This window comes from Leucoraja erinacea, chromosome 6 (genome assembly GCF_028641065.1).
Source record: "Leucoraja erinacea ecotype New England chromosome 6, Leri_hhj_1, whole genome shotgun sequence".
In the NCBI taxonomy this organism is placed as follows: Eukaryota; Metazoa; Chordata; class Chondrichthyes; order Rajiformes; family Rajidae; genus Leucoraja; species Leucoraja erinaceus.
The window spans coordinates 52,300,293-52,320,861 of NC_073382.1; the positions used below are offsets into that span (position 1 = coordinate 52,300,293).

Consider the following 20,569-nt stretch of genomic DNA (forward strand, 5'->3'; position numbering starts at 1 on the left):
ATAATCTAACCAGATGTATGCATGGACAAGAAAAGTAATACTATTAACTCTCCACATATAGAAATGGTTAACATGCCATTTTCTAATAGTTTTTGAATATAACAGAAATGGCTAAAAGTTACTAAATGGCTAAAAGTTACAGAGCAGAACTAATAACTTCATCATATTTTCCACAATTAGATAATGTACTTGAGGTTGCATTTGATTAATACAAGGAATGGCATCTAATGAATTATTTTAATCAACATTTTATTTAAATTTCAAATTATGCTGATGAGAAAACAGATTTGCTCCATAACCAGATAAACTTGTACTAGGAATTTCTTGGTTGGAGATGAAATGATGTTGAAATTGTTGATGATCATTGAAATAAACCCCAAATATTTAAATACCCTGTTTTTTTTACTTTCCACCTCATGATGTTGGCCTTAATGTTAACTACAATCACTGTAAAATGAGTGAAAATCTAATTTGTGGAAGTAAAATGCCATAAAATAAATAAATCTCTTTTCAGCTTTTATGTGACTTGCTTTTGGGCCTGAAGGTTATTTCGGTGTGTGACATAAAGATCGAGAATCAATTTTTAAGGCAATTGTTTTGTATTTTCATCTGTTCATTTTTATTGTTCTGTAGTTTATGGAGAAGATGGATAGAGATTACTACACATTGGATGACATGTTTGTGTCTCAAGCTGCCAAGAAAGAGCAGCCAGGCCGTGAACATGAAAGGCAACGGAGCAGGGCTATACACGAGCACAAACATTGGGCTGGGCGTATGGAGAAATGCCGGTATTGCTTTGATAACCCTGAACTTCCAAAGCACCTTATCATTGCTATTGGTGTAAAGGTCGGTAAATAACCCTTTGAAAGTCACTGCAAATGAACAAACTGTTAACAATGATCTTTGCATTCCCTGTACTGATTTAATCTCGTGTTCTCAACCACCTAAAATTGTCCTGAATTGAAAACTCATCTAAGGGCCATTGCTGCCAGTTAGTCAAAAGGAAAACCCTACATTATTAACAAATTATATTTTTGATTCTTTATTATTTAATATGATTCATTATATAGTTTTGTGATGGACCAAAGACTATTTGACCAATAGTTAAGAATTACCTAATTTTCCCCAAGGAGTAATAGCTTCATTGCACAGATGTATAATAACTGAATGCTCTATTAGAACACAATGGCAAGAATGTGCTCAACATGTTATTTGTCATGATCCAGTTATTGTGTTTCGTGGAGCAGTGATGAGCAGTTCGTGCATGAGGGAATTGGCATTAATTGTCGCTATTATCTCCCTTCTTGTGGTGTGAGATTTGTGTCTACAGTTTCTGCCATTACTCTCCCCCTTGTCAAGCCTAGTCTCATTGAAAATGTTTGTATATGTTTCTGTTCCATCTTGTGATGATCTTGTCTTACTTGAGCTGAGTAAAATGGTGTACAATACATGTAAACACTAATATGATAACCACCCTACTGATCAAAACACTTTACAATCTAACTATTTTACTATTGACCGGTTATGGATAGCTATTAGGAAATATCACAGCAAAATCTACCTTTTTTTTTCATTCTACTTCAGAATTTGCTTTGATTTAATCAAAACATGATATGAGACAACTCGCTTGCATTTATACATTGGAGAAACTACAACTTAAACTAGGCTTTAAAATATATTAAAGTAGCGGAAGTAACCATTTTCTTTTCATCCTAATTCATCCTCTCGTCCCCAGGTATATTTGTGCCTACCCAATTACCAATCAATGACAGAAGGTCACTGCCTAATAGTGCCTCTCCAGCATCATACTGCTGCTACAATATTGGATGAAGATATCTGGGAGGAAATGCAGGTTAGATTAATACTGTAAATCAGTTTTGTACTTGATTAAAATATTGCAGTTTTTAAATAAACCAAAAATCTAAATTATCGGACATGGCATGGGTTTTGTACAACTAATGTACTAGAAAATGTTACTTATTAAAAGCTGCTGCCTCTCAGCAGCTCACGGCATCAGAGACCCAGGTTCGATCCTGACCTTGGATGCTGTTTGTGTGGAGTTTGCATATTCTCCCCATGACCACATGGGTATCCTCCAGGTGCCCTGCTGTGCAATACACGGCGACAAATATTCAGCAATTTATTTAAAAATTCATGCATTGAATGCTAGTGTGTGATAGTTTTTCTCATAATTCTCTTACAAATGACATGTTCAGGTAATTGTTACCCTCACTTCCCATGGATATCAGATGGCTGGGAATATACTGTCATGTGATTCATTTTTAGTCATGGGATTACGTTCTGTCTCTTTGACAGCTCTTCCGAAAAACCTTGGTGAAAATGTTAGCAGATAAAGGTCTTGACTGTGTCTTTTTTGAGACACATATGAGTTTGAAGAAACGGTTTCATATGGTGTATGAATGTATTCCACTGCCAAAAGAACTTGGAGACATGGCTCCTATCTACTTTAAGGTAAGTTCTGAATGCGCGCAGAAATGATCGAAGCATTGGTAATTTAAAAAATAGATATCGAAGAACCCCTAGAATAGGTTTCCAATGCAGTAATGACATTTCATTGATTAGGAAAACAAATTAATTGCTAATCTTTAGGGATATTTCAATACATTGGCATGGTAGCAAGATATTTTATTCCTTTTTAATATAATTAGATAATTAGTCTTACATTTAGGAAATGTGATTTTGAAGGAACTTAGTGCATTATTTTCTTATAAAGCAAAGACAGATAGAAAATTTAGACTTGCACTTCTCTTTCTGATCTGAACTCTGCCAATGGTAGATAACAGTAACACTCACTTGAATTGAAGGTTGTGATGCACAAAGCCTCAGTACCTCCTTGGACAGTTGCAGGCTCAGCCAAGTTTCCCAAAGAAAGGCTTGTATTCCTATTAAAACAAATTCCAATTTAGTTGTAGCTCCTTTTTTTTTTTTTTTTTTTAATTATTTTTTTACAATTACAGCACGGAAACAGGCCATCTCGGCCCTACAAGTCCATGCCGAACAATTTTTTTTCCCCTTAGTCCCACCTGCCTGCACTCGTACCATAACCCTCCATTCCCTTCTCATCCATATGCCTATCCAATTTATTTTTAAATGATACCAATGAACCTGCCTCCACCACTTCCACTGGGAGCTCATTCCACACCGCCACCACTCTCTGCGTAAAGAAGTTCCCCCTCATATTACCCCTAAACTTCTGTCCCTTAATTCTGAAGTCATGTCCTCTTGTTTGAATCTTCCCTATTCTCAAAGGGAAAAGCTTGTCCACATCAACTCTGTCTATCCCTCTCATCATTTTAAAGACCTCTATCAGGTCCCCCCTTAACCTTCTGCGCTCCAGAGAATAAAGACCTAACTTATTCAACCTATCTCTGTAACTTAGTTGTTGAAACCCAGGCAACATTCTAGTAAATCTCCTCTGTACTCTCTCTATTTTGTTGACATCCTTCCTATAATTTGGCAACCAAAATTGTACCCCATACTCCAGATTTGGTCTCACCAATGCCTTGTACAATTTTAACATTACATCCCAGCTTCTATACTCAATGCTCTGATTTATAAAGGCTAGCATACCAAAAGCTTTCTTTACCACCCTATCTATATGAGATTCCACCCTCCGTTCAACTGTATTCTTCAATTCCCTACCATTTACCATGTACGTCCTATTTTGATTTGTCCTGCCAAGGTGTAGCACCTCACATCAGAACGAGGTTAAGTGAGCCCAGTTATAATATTAAAGTGAGGAAGCCATGTACCACTAGTTGGAAGTCAGGTGTGTCGAGTTCTGGCACAGTTAGGGGAAGGTACATAAATATTAGAAAGAAGATAAAATCTGATTTTTTTATTGAGGTCACAATTTGAAGATCTTCGAGGTCACGAAAGAAGAATTAATTATACAAAAGACATTTAAAATCAAGATGAACCCAATTAACGGCCAGTTCAGGAGACAGAAGGAAGAATCATGGAGGGAATAGGAACTAAAACAAGAAGTGCTAAAAACACAGATCGATCAACATTTTCAAAAGAAACAGGTGATAGATTACTGCGTAGTTAGAAATCCTTCATCGCTATTACCACCAGTTTCCCAGCACAATCCCTAGACATCTTTCAGTTTAAGAGCCTACCATTGAACTTCACCTTTGTAAAAAATAACAGCATCAGCGCAGCACACTGCCTTTTGGAATTGCTGTTTCAATTACAACGTCTATTTTAAGTAGAAAATTGCTTGCTAATGAACAGTTAAGCCATTTTGTAAGCAACCTTTCAATAGAAATGTAAAACATTGCAGTCTGAGATAAGGCAGATGACATAAAATACCCAGTACTGAGGGTTGGAAATTGTTTTGTATCAGCAGTCAGTGATGAATAATCTTCCCCGAAGTAATGAATAATTTTCTCCGAAGTAATGAGTAATCTACCCTGAAGTAATGAATAATCTGCCCCAAAGTAACTATTCCCATTATTCTGAAGGAGGTTCTCATTGACAATTAAATGCAATTCTAGGATCTATCACATCTTAAAGGTTGAATATTCATATAGCTACAGCCAACAAATTAATCTTTTTTAGCGAGAGCTAAGAGTATGATAAGTAAGAATGTTCTGCTGTACTATAATTCTCCCTTAGAAAAGTAGGAATTATTTAACTGTAGTTTATGTTAGTAACTATAAAAGGGAAAATATGCTATCGTATAATATAGTGTAGATTGTTAAAAAATATTTTTTCCATTTCTAGGGTGTATGATTTTAATTATTTTTATGCTTGTATGCTCAAGTGCAACTCCTGTCTACAAATTGATAATTCCCATCGCTCTTCATGTACGCTTTAATTTAAATCAAATATAAGAAATTCTGAGGACCAACCAATTTAAAGAAGGAAATATATATATATATTTTTTTTTTCTGGACTTTACAGTAGCTTGGCACATTTTTTTAACTTGGGTGCAATCATTTGCTGCTACTAATTAAAACTGATGACATTGTGTTTCAAATCTATGAAGTTACCAAGTACAGGGTTGCACAGTAGGGCAGCTGCTAAAGTTGCTGCCTCACAGCGCCATAGTCCCGGGTTCAATCCTACAATATTAAAACTTAATTTATCTTTCTCTCAGGCCTACATTATAAATTACTTTTATGCTTGTATGCATCTTCTTCCTGAGACTACGTTCAATTTCCTCCTTGTGCCCCAGGTTCCTCCACATCCCAAAGACGTCCAGGTTTACAAGTTAATTGGCCTCTATAAATTGCCCCCAGTGTGTAGACAGTGGAGGCAAAAGTGGGATAACACAGAACTAGTGTGAACGGGCGTTTGATGGTCGAACTGTGGGCCAAAGGGCCTCTTTCCATGTTATATCTTTCAGTCAATAAAGGATAAGTTTAAAAAAATGTAAATACAAAATTGTGTGGGGAAAATATACTTGGTAACTTCAAGGATTTGAAACACAGTCATCAGTTTTTTTGGCCTGTGATAATGATATTGTGTACTTTGTGTAGATCATTAAAAGTGTTTAACTTTTCATAAAATGGTAATGGATGGCTTCCTTGTAAAAAAGCTAGCAATAGGACAATAAAAGGAAAATGGCAATGATGTATTGCTTTTTCTAAATGTAACTATATTTCTTTATTACTTGTGCAATTTATAAAAGAAAGCTATAATGGAGGCAGATGAAGAGTGGGCCATGAATAAGAAGCTAGTTGACATCTCCAACAGGGATATTCGCAGAGCTGTAAGTAGTTATCACAGTTATTTAAACATTCTGCAAATATCTGTATGAAATAATTGAATTAAGTTATTTTTTATAAAATAAATATATTTAAGATTAAATAAAGCAGCTGGATATTGCTAAAGTTTAAGCAACTATATCTGCATTGTGGAATTTTCATTCCACAATGCACAGGAATACTCAAATTTCAAGCTGCATTCAGCTGAGAAGAGCTTTGAATTTCCAGATTTGTTTTTAGTGTTTGTTTCGGTTTATTATTGACCCATGTGACAAAGTAGAACTTTTGTCTTTTCCATATAAACAATGAGTTTCATTAAGGAAATCACCGTGCTTAAAATAGTTGGGTAAGGAAGCAGAAGGAATAAATAACAAATCAGGAGGAAAACTGCCTGGTATATTCTACAATATCCAAGAAAGAAAGTTGGTAAATAGTGTTTTAAAATTCTGACTGAAAAAACGAAAAGCCCAAATAAATTGTATTGATAGATTACTATAATCGAACTGACATCTTCTGATATTTCACTTGTGAAAAGAACAAGAAAGCGAAAAGAAGCTGAAGGGTTGGCACTCAGATTTTGCTTATGTTTTAATCACATGGACGTGATATTTCCTAATGCGTCATAGTTATGGATCTAAACTGAATCCAGAAACAAGGATTTATTTTCATCTGACATCAATTCTAATCAATCACCAGCCTCTAGAAACAACAGTATCTCCAAGAAGGCTCATCAACCAGTCACTAAATTGTCACCCATTCCATCACTCCATAGATGCTGCCTGACCCGCTGAGTTACTCCAGCATTTGTGTCTACCTTCGATTTAAACCAGCATCAGCAGTTCTTTCCTACACAGTAAATTGTAATATCTCTTGAGAACTCTTAAAAATAAAGAGCAGTTTTTAACTAATGTTTTAAACATTATACAAAATGCCAGTGAAAGATTTGTAAATATTATATATAATATATATAGTCCAGTGTGTGTGTGTATAAGCTGAAATATTTATAATAAAAATATTAATGTATATATGATATATATAATATACATATACACATATTTTTAATCTTGTATATATATATGTATATATGTGTATATATATATATATATATATATATATATATATATATATATATGTATATGGGTGTGTGTGTGTATATGCCCAAAATACAGCCAAAACGGTACATGATAGTGCTACAATTTTAGGCCCACCTTACCATTCGCCTGGGGTGTGCAGTAGCAAGTTTCGTCGATGTGACAAAGTAATTCCCTTTAAAAACTTTAATTTGCTTTCTACCCCCCGGGCCCGCTGCGCTCCCACTTGCCGGCCCGCGCGTGCGCAGCTGGGGGAGGGTTGCCGGGCCATTTGGACTCACATCACAATGGGGATCTCCGGCATTTCAATGGGGACCTGTCAGCCGTGCCTGCGCAGTTGGGGGAGGGTTGCCAGGCCGGGATCACCATTTTTATTGATCATAGCCTTGTGTATGGGTGAGTGGTGGAATATTGCGTTGGGGGAGGGGGACCCAACGGGTCCACGCTTAGGCATTTGTTTCCTTACAGTGCTTTTTATTTATTCATAAGTTCGAAAGTCATATGAGCCAAAGTAAGCCATTCGACCCATCAAGTCTACTCCACGATTCAATCAGCGCTGATGTCTTTCCATCTCAACCCCATTCTCCTGCCTTTTCCCTTTTGACTCCCATACTAAATTAGATACTGGTAACTACACATTGTAAAATCAACAGCATTTAAGGATGCCGACTAGTATTAATAATAATTGTTTTGTTTTCAGGTACCTAAAGGTCTTCCTTATTTTTCTGTGGACTTTGGTCTTCAAGGTGGATTTGCTCACATCATTGAAAATGAGGACAAGTTTCCATTTTATTTTGGAAAGGTAACCTAATTGCTGATGACTGATATTGCTTTGGAGTGGCACAAGCAGTGAATGTGATTCTTCTTTAAGTTATCTCATCTATACATACATAACTAAAACTCTCATCTTGTTATCTTCTGGTTTGCATTGTTTTCACATTTGAACAAAAACGGTACGTGGTAGCGCTACGATCTTTCGCCGCCTTACCCACCGTTCTCCTGTGCAGCAAATACACCAAGTTTTGTTCCGATCAGTGGTATATTTTAAAAGTTATTAAGGTTTAAAAATTTTAAGAAACACGTATGCGCAGATTGGTCTCCTCTCCTGTCAGTCACAGTCAGGGCGGCAACGCCCTTTCCTGCACCGTCGCCGCACTGATTGGCCGCCTCCACTGTCAGTCACCGGCCGCGGCTCACCTTCCTGCCAGCGCCCATCTTCCTGCCGGCGTGGCCCACCTTCCTGCCAGCGCATCCCGTCTGCCTGCCGCTGTGACCCACCTGCCTGCCTGCCTGTCGGCGCGTCCTTCCTGCGGTGATCCCGAGGCCTGGACGCTGAGCCTGGCTCTGAGGGCACTGACAGCTGATGCTCCCCCGGGGCATGCAAGAAGGGAGAGGAGCGGCAATCTTGAGTTCCTGGGGAGGTGAGGAAGGGAGGGTGGGGGGATTGAGAGGACGGGGTAGGGAGGGAAAGGGAGGGGAAAGTGGGGGAGGTGAGGAGGGAGGGAGGGGGGATAGAGGGGGAAGAGGGGGGGTGGGGGAGAGGAGAGGAGTATGGAGGGAGCGAGGGAGTGACTGAGGGTAGGGGAAAGGAGAGGTGAGGGGTATTGGGGAGGGCAGAAGAGGGAGGAGGGAGAATAGAGGGAGTAGAGGGGAGAGGGGGAGGTAGGAAGTAGGGGAGAGAAGGGCAGTGGGGGAGGTGAGGGAGTGACTGAGGGTAGTGGATAGGGAGGGAAGGGAGGAGGAGAGGGGAAAGAAGAGGGAGGGTGAAGAGGAGGGATGGAGTGCTGGGGGATGAGGAGAAATGAGCCGAGCCTACGCAGTTGGGGGCTACAGGTTAGTGGTGGAATATTGCGTTGGGGTAACGGATTGCGTTGGGGGACCAGACCTCCCCTGTGACAGGGTCCCAACGGGTTCCACTTTGTCTAGTAGTTTAATAAAAACTCATTAAATGGTTAATGTCTTGACTCGACCTCCGGAGGTAATATACCAATGATGATATTTGAAATGCTTACCCTGCCGGGTCTGATGATTCAGATTCAGATTATTTGATTCTCATTAACACCAAGGTGCAATGAAATTCTTTAATCTCATCTTGAGTGTGAGACCAGAATTTAGATTGCAATTCACTAAAATAATAGAGCTGCACAAGGAAGGCAATGTAAATATAAAACAGTCTTCAGAAGTGTCATAGAAGAACAATTTTTTTTTTAAATCTCAGAATTAATTGAAAACATTGGACAAAATATACAATTTTTGTTTTAATATTAGAAACTAACTGAGGAAGTCAGAATTCATAATTGGAAAACACACCTCTTTGTCCCAACAACCTCTCCCCACAGAGGAAGGAGATTGTGTGTGTGGGATAATAGGTGAAACAGAAATAACACAGGGAACAGAAATAACATCTTATTTTACTTTACATAAAAATTATTGACATCAGCGTATCTATGCCTTTTTTTTTAAAGGAAATTGTTGGTGGCATGTTAGACCTAGAGCCACGGCGATGGCGGAAACCACTCAGAGAAAACTTTGACGATCAGAGGAAGAAAGTGCTGCAGTTTTCGCAGTGGTGGAAGCCATATGACTGTACCAATAGCAAATACAAAGAATAATGGCGTCATCTGACAGAACATAGTTACTCTCTAGAAGCATTGTGTGTACAAGTTCGATGTTTCTTTACATTGATTCTCTAATCAACCATAACTGTGTAGAACAACTGAAATAGTTCACAATTCTACATTTTATTGTGAAGACAGTTCAAGAATGTAAAATTTAAATTGTGCCATTTTGAGAATATTTAAGTCTGTATCATAGAAAATAAAAAAGCCTAATGTACATATTTTTAATTTGTCCCTTAGTTCTAAGTCAATTAAAGTGTATGAAAGCAAATTAAAATTTGATACTCTGAACAGTAGTGAATTTCTGTCATTTCACCTGCTCTCTTTAAGCTGTTTCATTAGACTTTAGATTTTATAGATGCAGCGTGGAAACAGATCTTTCAGCACACCAAGTACGCGCCCACCAGCAATCACCCCCTAGATTAGCCCTGTCCTATACACTAGGGACAATTTACAATTTTATTTTACCGAAGCCAATTAACCTTTTTGAGGCAGCGACTCCTGTAAATCCCATCAATGGTGGGGGAACGCAGTACCCATGATGGACTGGGCAATGTTCACCACTTTTTGCAGTCTTTTCGTTCAAGTTGCCAAACCAGGCAGTGATGTAACCAGTCAATATGCTTCCTACTGTACACCTGTAGAAGTTCAAGAAAGTTCTCTCTGACATACCATATCTCCACAATCTTCGCAGGAAGTAGAAGCATTGATTGGCTTTCTTCATAATTGCATCAGTATGCTGGGTCCTTCAAAGATGTACACCAAATTTCAGAAGCTTCAAATTTGAATCTCTCCACCATTGTCTCGTCAATATAGGCAGGTTTGTGGGACCTCATCATTCATCTTCCAAAGTCCACAATCAGTTCCTTGGTCTTACTGACATTAAGAGCAAGGTTGTTGTACTGGCACCATCTGGTCTGTCGATCAATCTCCTTTCTATACTCTTCTGACTCATCATCATCTGTAATTCACCCAACAATGGTGGTGCTGTCGGCAAACTTGAAGATGGAGTTAGCACTGTGTCTGGCTACACAGTCGTGAGTATACCATGGTGGATGATCAGTGCAGGCTCGAAGGGCCGAATGGCCTACTCCTGCACCTAGTTTCAATGTTTCTATGAGTAGAGCAGGGGCTGAGTACGCAGCCTTGAGGTGTGATGGAAAGCCAATTCAATTCTGGCTTTCAAAAGGGAATTGCTTTCGTACTTGAAGTGGGCAAAGTTGAAGAGATGGAGGGAGAGCCACTGAATAGGATTAATTGGATTTCATAAAAACCAGTGCGAGCTTAACAACTTCCATCATTGCTGTAATATTTCAACAATTCTACTCCAATACAAACAACCTCCATCAATGCTATAATATTTCAACAAATCTAACATTACTGCTTGTTGAATCAGATAATAAACAGCGAATACGTGCCGATGACCACCAGTTTTAAATTATATAACTTGCTAGACCAAGTGCAGACCCGTTGGGTCTGTTCCCCCAACGTGCGGTTGTGGGGGGAGGCGGCATGCAGCGTCACACACACTAACTATCCCCCCCCCCCCCACACTCACGCTAATTACCCCCTTGATATTATATTAATATTATTAATTTGGTCCTTTTACCCCATAACCACCGTATCTACTGATGCATAGCCCCCAACTTGCAGTCACATCTAGAGAGGAGGGGGGGGGGGGGGGGGGGGGGGGAGAGTGAGGGCAGAGAGAGAAGGGGCAGAAGCAGAGAGAGAGACAGAGACACAGAGAGAGGGGCAAGAGGGATGGAGAGGAGGATAAGAGGGAGGGTGGGTGAGGGGGGAAAGGTGGGGGAGGAGAGAGAGTGAGAGGGGGTGAGGTGGGGAGCAGGGAGGGGGGGGAGGGTAGGGGGGGGTGGGGGAGGGGAGGGGAGAGAGGGTGTGCTGAGGAGGGGGGGAGAGGGAACAGGGAGGGAAGGGGGTAGGGGTATGGAGGGGAGGTGGTTTAGGGGAGAAATTGTGGGGGGGAGGGGGAAGAAAAAGAGAGGAGGGGAAGAGAGGAGGGGTGAGGGAGGAGAGGAGGAAGGAGAGGGAAGGAGGGGAGGAAGGAAAGGGGGGGAGAGGAGGGGGGGGGGGAGAGAGGGGGGGGGCGAGGAAAAGGGGGGGGGAGAGGGGGAGGGCGGAGAGACGGGTAGAGAGAGGACGACAGAGAGGAGAGGAGGGGGAGAGGAGGGGGGGGAGGGAGGAAGAGGGAGAGGGGGGGAGGGGGGAGAGAGGAAAGGGGGGAGAACCTAAAAAGCATTTAGAACCAAAAAAGACAATTCTGCAAGCATTGTAGAACCAAAAGAGACACTTTTTGCAAACATTTTAGAACCAATAAACACTTTTTGCAAACATTTTAGAACCAATAGACACATTCTGCAAGCGTTTTAGAACCACTAAGGACACTTACATTTGAGTAGACATGTGTTCAGTGTTATTCACAGCTCAGTGAAACGTGACCCTCTGCCTTCCTCCAGCTTGCAGACACTGATTGAGGTACACCACTTCCTGGTTTTATAGTCCCTCCCCCCTGCCGCCAGCAGGGGCAGCAGAGAGAATGGGGAATTTTGTAAAATCATTAATATCTCTGTCATTTTTCATCGACGGGAAAAATCTTCGGCACACATACGGCGGAGAGGGGCTCTGAGCAAGGTGGCCAAAAATGACGGCCATAGGTGGCGGCGTTCTCTCAGAAATCGCAGCACAGATGGCCAAAAGCGGTCAAGAACAGAGTTTTAGTAATGTAGATAGTAGATAGTTTATATATCGGTTAAATATAAGAAAAGCTTACAATGTCAGGGAACATTCTTACTATAGCTTTCCACAATAAACATTGTGGCAGCCTAGTCACATGAAGCAATTATTAGTAGGAAAGAACTGCAGATGCTGGTATAAATCGAAGGTAGACCCAAGATGCTGTAGTAACTCAGCAGGACAGGCAGCATCATTGGAGAGAAGGAATTGGTGACGTTTCAGGCCGAGATCCGAAACTTCACCTGTTCCTTCTCTCCAGAGATGCTGCCTGTCCTGCTGAGTTACTCCAGCATTTTGTGTCTGCAAACAATTATTAGTGGTACATTTATAAAATTGCAAAACCATAAGACATTGGATTAGAAATGTAGAATCATCGAGTCTACACTATTCAATTGTGGCTGATCTATTTTTCCCTCAATGTCATTCCACTGGCTTCTCCCTGTAACCTTTGGCGCCATTAGAAATGACTGCTAATAACCAATTTTATGTATGTACTACAGTTAACTCTGGTTCACAGTATATGTTAATGAACTTGCTAGTACTGTATGTATTAAGAATTAGAGCCAACTCTTGTTTTAATATCTGAAATAAGTGGTTTACATTCCACACGGGCAGTTCAGAATGGAATTCAAATACAAATTGTTTTTGTATACATTTCCTTTCTTGTGTTGAGAATTTTTAAGGTCTATGTTTGACTTTTTCAATAAATAGTAATTTTCATTGTAGCCATTAGTACAATCTTCACTGAAACTTTGTTTTTTTTCTTAAACTTTTTCCCTGTTCACAGGACTCGGTGAAATTAATCTTGGAAGGTTCATCTGAGCAGTTTGGAGACTCTTCATAATTCAAGTAGACTAATGTATTGTTAAGTAGATAAAGGGGGTTTGGGTGCCCCGTGATATGAAGCTGCTGCAAGTCCAGGCCAACATTGTGAGGCTTCCTGCAGGTACAGGATGAATGCTATGAGGGATAGAAAGATATCATCATTGTACAGGAGGGCTAGGAACATTTCAGGACAAGCTGGGGATACTTTGCAGTAGGTTATTGAAAATTACAGTTTCTAATGTAAATTGTCACTCCATTCATCAACCTATGGATCAGTGCAACTTATTTTAGGAATATCTTCTGGACTGATCAGAGAAAGAAATATGTTTAATTTGTTTTAAAATATTAACAATAATGGATAATGTCCTTGAAGGCAGTTTATTTGGAATTGGGTTGTGAGCATAGAGCAAAAATGCATATGCTATGTTAACGAGAATGAAGGAATTTATGATTGTATAGTCTAACTTGTATGAGTCTAACGGCTGTGAGGAACACATATCTACTTAAAACTCTGTTAAAAATATCAGTTTACATTTTTAATCTAGGGCTGGTCATATATATTTGGAAGACAAAAATTAAAAGTTCATATGATTATATTGTTGATGAATACTGAAACTGAAACTGAGGGTCTGGTCAGAAAAAAAGAGGCAATGGGTCAGGAATAGGCAGCTGGGATCAAATGTATCCCTGAGTAAAGCGGGTTGTGGATCATATGTAAGAAGGAAAACAAGGCCAAAAAGGGGGCATGAGATAGCTCTGGCAGATCAGGTTAAGGAGAATCTAAAAAGATTTTGTGAATATATTAAGGTAAGTATGGTAATCAGATACCAAAGTAGAAATCTAAATATGGAGCCGCAATAGATGGGCAAGGTCTTGAATTAATATTAGGTATGTTACAAATCTTACCTTCAGAGGCGCTGCAGTTCTGTCACTGCCCGTGTTTGCAACTTTGGCGCCTTTGAGAGGGGGGCGGGTTTAAAATGCCGTTTTCTCCAGACTGTTCAAATCGATGTTCGTCAGCCTGTTTAGTTGCTCAAGAAAAATCGCTCCGACATTCGTTCTCTGGAGTTATTTTTAAACTGCGCTGGATGATTTAATTGCTAGAGTAAATTAAAAATTACCTTCTAAAGCCGTGAACGCCGACAATGGGACGGATCTCACGTAGGGGACAAGGCAAGGTACGCCGCTTATTTTTCCATTAAAAAGCAAAGATCTTAGAGCAGAGCAAGATGGGTTACTCCTGCGAAATACAATGGGCTGACGTGTAGTACGCTACGGAGGGGATCCTGGGCAACCGGAGCCTACCTGACCCGACCCGATTCGCAGTGTAATCAATGTTGCGGGGCAACAGTTTGTGTGTGTGATATAGGGTTAGATTCATAATTCTGTCAGTTTACACTTCTTGTCAAGAATAAAATTTGACTCTGGTAATTGCCTTTTTTAATGTTTTTTAAATCATTTCTTTTTAAATGGCTCACAAGCAGTGTTTGAGTTGATTTTGTAGTAACCGGAACCGACCCGACTCGCAGGGTGATTGACATTGCGGGGGAAGTTTTTGTGTGTGATATAGGGTTAGATTCATAATTCTGTTAGTTCATAATTCTGTTAATTCTTGTTGAAGAATAAAATGTTTATAAACACACATACATGAATGTGATATAAATGTATATAATCATATAACACACACAATTATACTTTCTTCTGATCCAATGATGAACTTTATTTCAGACTAGACAAGGAACATTAAATAAGAAACATTGTAAACCTCCCCGCAACTTAACACACACTAGGCCTTATCCCCACCCCTCAACTCTCCCCCCCCCCCCCCCCCCCCCCCCCCCCCCCCCCACCGGCCCCCTCCCTCGGCACTGCCTGCCCCACACTACAATGTCTCCCCCCCTCCTATGCCCCTCTCCCCGCTGCCCCACACTCCCTCTCCCCGCTGCCCCCCACTCCCTCTCCCCGCTGCCCCGGGCCGCTCAATCCCTCTCCCCCCTGCGGAAACAAAGATCCGATCTTTGGCCGGAAGCAAGATGGCGGAACAAGATGGCGGAGCAAGATGGCGGAACAAGATGGCGGGGACTGGTCGCTAAATTGGGTCCTATAATCACCCATGAATCCGCCCATGAGCGTACTACACTTTTGCGTGAGAGTAACCCATCTTGCTCTGCTCTAAGATCTTTGTTAAAAAGTGCTTCTTAAGATGCCTTTAATCAAAATTTCAGGTTGCGAGAAGATGACTTGGGACCCATCTGAACCAGCAGTGTTTTTCTGCTGATATGGGGTTTAAATTCACTGCAACCGCAACATTCCAATCGATCGCGTTCCACAAAATCCCACTCGCAAGATAATTTAAATGGCCATTAATTTACGGGAATTAAACACAAAATTCCTTCCATTTGGCCTATAAATTCATGAGAATGAGATTTAAAAATCATGTTATAGTGAATTCTTGTGTGAATGTTATTTGGACACTTAGGCTATTTAAAAATGTTAACATTTTCTTAAGAAATTGATAGATGTTTAGATCTAGTAATTGAATTTTGTAATTAGCTACAATTAGGTAACTAACTAATTATATGCTTTAATTTCAGGTCATCCAAGTAAGATTATTTCATATTTGTTTCAGAATGCTTCAATCTATAATAACTGAAAATTTCATTCAGTTCTCTTAATTTTTAAGAAAGTTATGAGCTTTTGATTGTCCTTGATCACAGCTTTTGAGTTAAGTCAATGGAAATGCAATAGGGAAAAAGATGCTAATTTCCGAGTACGAAAATGGCCATAACTTTTTTAATACTGAAGATATGAAAGTGAGACATTTTCAACCTCTCACTTCTGAGGTCTGAGGTCCCCACCTGCTATAAAAGGGCATCAATTATACCAGTGCCCAAGAAGAGTAAGGTGACGTGCCTCAATGACTATCGACCAGTGGCACTAACGCCAATGGTGATGAAGTGCTTTGAGAGGTTGATCATGGAGCAAATCAACTCCTACCTCGACAAAAACCTGGACCCACTGCAGTTCGCTTACTGCCACAACAGATCAACGGTGGATGCGATCTCGCTGGCCCTCCACTCCACTCTGGACCACTTGGACAACAAAAACTCATATGTCAGACTGTTATTCATCGATTACAGCTCGGCATTTAACACAATCATCCCCTCTAAGCTGGTTACCAAACTCGCAGAACAGAGTCTCTATGCACCCCTCTGCAATTGGATCCTCGACTTCCTCATTCACAGACCACAGTCTGTTCGTATTGGTGGAAATGTGTCAGCCTCGATAACAATCAGCACGGGAGCACCTCAAGGCTGCATGCTCAGCCCCCTGCTGCACTCACTCTATACTCATGACTGCGTAGCCGGTCACAGTGCGAACTCCATCATCAAGTTCGCTGACGACACCACTGTTGTGGGACGTATCACTGATGGGGATGAGTCAGAGTATAGAAGAGAGATCGGGCAATTGTCCATATGGTGCCAGCGCAATAACCTGGCCCTCAACACCGGCAAAGCCAAGGATCTGATTGTGGACTTGGGAAGGCGTAGGATGGGGACAAACCCCCGTTTATATCAACGGGTCGATGGTTGAAAGGGTCAAGAGCTTCAAATTCCTGGCCGTGCACATCTCTGAAGATCTTTCCTGGTCCGAGAACACTAATGCTATTATCAAGAAAGATCATCAGCGCCTCTACTTCCTGAGAAGATTACGGAGAGTCGGTTTGTCAAGGAAGACTCTCTCTAACTTGTACAGGTGCACAGTAGAGAGCATGCTGACCGGTTGCATCGTGGCTTGGTTCGGCAACCTGAGCGCCCTGGAGAGGAAAAGACTACAAAAAGTAGTAAACACTGCCCAGTCCATCATCGACTCTGACCTTCCTTCCATCGAGGGGATTTATCGCAGTCGCTGCCTCAAAAAGGCTGGCAGTATCATCAAAGACCCACACCATCCTGGCCACACACTCATCTCCCCGCTACCTTCAGGTAGAAGGTACAGGAGCCTGACGACTGCAACAACCAGGTTCAGGAATAGCTACTTACCCATAGCCATCAGGCTATTAAACCTGGCTCGGACAAAACTCTGATTATTAATAACCCATTATCTGTTATTTACACTTCATCGGTCTATTTATTCATGTGTGTATATATTTATATTATGGTATATGGACACACTGATCTGTTTTGTAGTAAATGCCTACTATGTGTGCTGAAGCAAAGCAAGAATTGCATTGTCCTATCAGGGACACATGGCAATAAACTCACTTGAACTTGAACTTGAAATAGGTATCAAATTAAACTTTTTATGCTTTATCTGATGGGATAATTTGCAGACTTGATTTTTTAAATCTCAAAATGTTGTAACATTGCTATTAATATTTTTTCATAGCGAATAAAGTCATGCAGACTAGGAAACCTGTCATGTACAGAAACAAAAGGAAATTATTTTATGCCACTGAATATTCAGCACTTCAATTTGAAAGCAGATTGATGCTACTAATTCTTATTATTTTAATTTTCTATTAAATATTCATTGAGTAGCAAGTATGCTGTCTGGCATGTTTGACCAAGACCAAGTCATCCACATTTACATTTATTTGATCTGATTTCATGCAGGCATAAACTGATGTTCTAAGACTGTAAGCTGAGCTTTAAACTCGTCCAATATTCTGTTTGAACCAGCATGGTAGAAATTGGAAATTTTCAAAGGTGTGCAGATCCCAGAATGTAAATAATGATTTACATGATTCAAATAATAAATCATGTAAATAGTTATAAAATACACTCAGATGGATACACAATGCCCACCATAATGTTTGGAACAGACCCATCATTTATTTATTTGCCTCTATACTCCATAACATGAGATTTATACACAATAGACAATAGGTGCAGGAGTAGGCCATTCGGCCCTTCAAGCCAGCACTGCCATTCAATGTGATCATGGCTGATCATCCCCAATCAGTACCCCGTTCCTGCTTTCTCCCCATATCCCCTGACTCCGCTATCTTTAAGAGCCCTATCTAGCTCTCTCTTGAAGGTATTCAGAGCACCGGCCTCCACCGCCCTTTGAGGCAGAGAATTTCAGACTCACAACTCTCTGTGAGAAAAAGTGTTTCCTCATCTCCGTTCTAAATGGCTTACCCCTCATTCTTAAACTGTGGCCCCTGGTTCTGGACTCCAACATCGGGAACATGTTTCCTGCCTTCAGCGTGTCCATATGACAATCTTATATGTTTCAATAAGATCCCCTCTTATCCTTCTAAACTCCAGAGTGTACAAGTCCAGCCGCTCCATTCTCTCAGCATATGACAGTCCCGCCATCCCGGGAAATAACCTTGTAAACCTACGCTGCACTCCCTCAATAGCAAGAATGTTCTTCCTCAAATTAGGGGACCAAAAATGCACACAATACTCCAAGTGTGGTCTCACTAGGGCACTGTCCTTCTGCAGAAGGACCTCTTTGCTCCTATACTCTTCTTGTTATAAAGGCCAACATGCCATTCGCTTTCTTCACTGCCTGCTGTACCTGCATGCTTACTTTCAAAGACTGATGAACAAGGACCCCCAGATCCCATTGTACTTACCCTTTTCCCAACTTGACGCCATTTAGATAGTAATCTGCCTTCCTGTTTTGGAAACCAAAGTGGATAACCTCACATTTATCCACATTTAACTTCATCTGCCATGCATCTGTCCACTCCCCCATCCTGTCCAAGTCACCCTGCATTCTCATAGTATCCTCCTCACAGTTCACACTGCCACCCAGCTTTGTGTCATCTGCAAATTTGCTGATGTTACTTTGAATCTCTTCATCCAAATCATTGATGTATATTGTAAATAGCTGCGTTCCCAGCACCGAGCCTTGCGCTACCCCACTAGTCACTGCCTGCCATTCTGAAAGTTAATCCCTACTCTTTGTTTCCTGTCTGCCAACCAATTTTCTACCCATGTCAGCACTCTACCCCTAATACCATGTTCCCCAATTTTGCCCACTAATCTAGGCGGAAGATGTGAAGGCATTGTATGAGTTTGCGATATATATAGGGGTTGTTGTAACTCAATGAGAAATCTCAACTACATGGAAGAAATAAATGTTGTTTGTAATATGAGAACTATCATTTTTAAACTGTCCTATAGGCTTAGAAAAAGGTGGAGAGATAGAGCAGGTCAGATACAGGAAGACCACAGTCAGCCAGCCATGCTTCCTGACCAGGTGAATTTCATGGAAGTACGGTTAATGTCAGATCCACGCCATGGGAATATTCAAGATCCTAAACTAATTGCAACTGCCAAAGGTTCTACTTTTAGTAAAACAAAAGGAAGGTTAGGACCTAAGGAAAGCAGTTTTGCTACCGCTGTAATACCTGTAGAAACAACAGTGAGAAGAAAAGAGACGCATCTGCCATTAAGCCATGAGGTTTGTGTTTGACATGCGATGAGGTTGGTCACACCATAAGGTGGTGTCAAAAATGTAAGAAGGAAGGAATATAATGAAACGATGGATTGAAGGCATTGTACCACGTATAGGGAATATATCTTGAGGATCTTCTCAGAGCAGAAAACGTAATTATCTCTTTCTGTCAAAGACAAAGATACAAAGAAGAGATATTGACATTAGAAGCCGGAGTGCATGGTGTCAAAATTACAGTCTCTTGTACAGCTTGATCCGGTATTGGATGAAGGACTTTTTAGAGTAGGTGGTTACCTGAATAGACTAGCAATGCCTGAAGAGGTTATGCATCCTATTATTCTCTTGAAGGACTTTTTATATTTCAATATTACTACATATTACGACATATCCATGAACAGATCGGACATGGAGGAAGAAATTATATGTTGTCAAAACTTCGTAAGAAATGTTGGATTGTCAAAGCTAACTCTGCTGCATGAAATAATAAAAAAATAGTGTTGAATGTAGGTGACAGCATGGAAAAGTAGGAGAACAAAAAGTGGCGGACTTACCTCTGGAGAGGATTCAACCTGATAATCCTCCATTTACAGATGTAGGAGTAGATTATTTTGGTTACTTAAATGAAAAAACACAAGGTTTTTTTTTCAAAGAAAGGAAGGTTTGGCGAGGTTAAGAGAGGACGAAGTAAGATAAAAAGGGATGGTGTAATCTTCACTTGCATGGCGAGCAGAGCGGTACATCTTGAAGTTGCATTTACACTTGACACAGACTCCTGCATTCAAACATTACGAAGATTTATCTGTGGACGAGGTCAAGTTTCATCATTAAGATCAGATAATGGTACGGATTTTGTTGGAACGGAAAGAGAATGGAGAGAAGCACTTAAAAGCTTAAATCAGAATATGATCCAGAGTGTTATGCATCAGAATGGGATAAAGTGGAATTTTATCCCAGCGGGATCTCATCACGGCAGTGTTTGGGAACGGTTGATCCGCTGGTTCGAAATGTGTTACGCTCTGTCCTTAAACAAAAAGTTCTGGGCGATGAAGGATTGCAAACTTTATTTTGTGAAATTGAGGTAATTTTAAATGATCGACCCATTACCAAGAGTTCTGATGATCGAGTGACCTGG

The 20,569-nt window shown here is 40.6% G+C and overlaps 1 protein-coding gene across 1 annotated transcript in view; it reads left to right on the forward strand.

The window, feature by feature from the left end:
• cwf19l2 (CWF19 like cell cycle control factor 2) overlaps positions 1-9,735 on the forward strand; it is a 53,989-nt gene extending 44,254 nt beyond the window's left edge. The window contains exons 13-18 of the mRNA XM_055637042.1: positions 634-846; positions 1,736-1,852; positions 2,317-2,472; positions 5,660-5,740; positions 7,527-7,628; positions 9,292-9,735. Of these exons, the coding sequence (XP_055493017.1) occupies positions 634-846; positions 1,736-1,852; positions 2,317-2,472; positions 5,660-5,740; positions 7,527-7,628; positions 9,292-9,438 (816 nt within the window). The 3' untranslated portion in view covers positions 9,439-9,735. The remainder of the gene's footprint in view (positions 1-633; positions 847-1,735; positions 1,853-2,316; positions 2,473-5,659; positions 5,741-7,526; positions 7,629-9,291) is intronic.
• Positions 9,736-20,569: the final 10,834 nt, after the last annotated feature.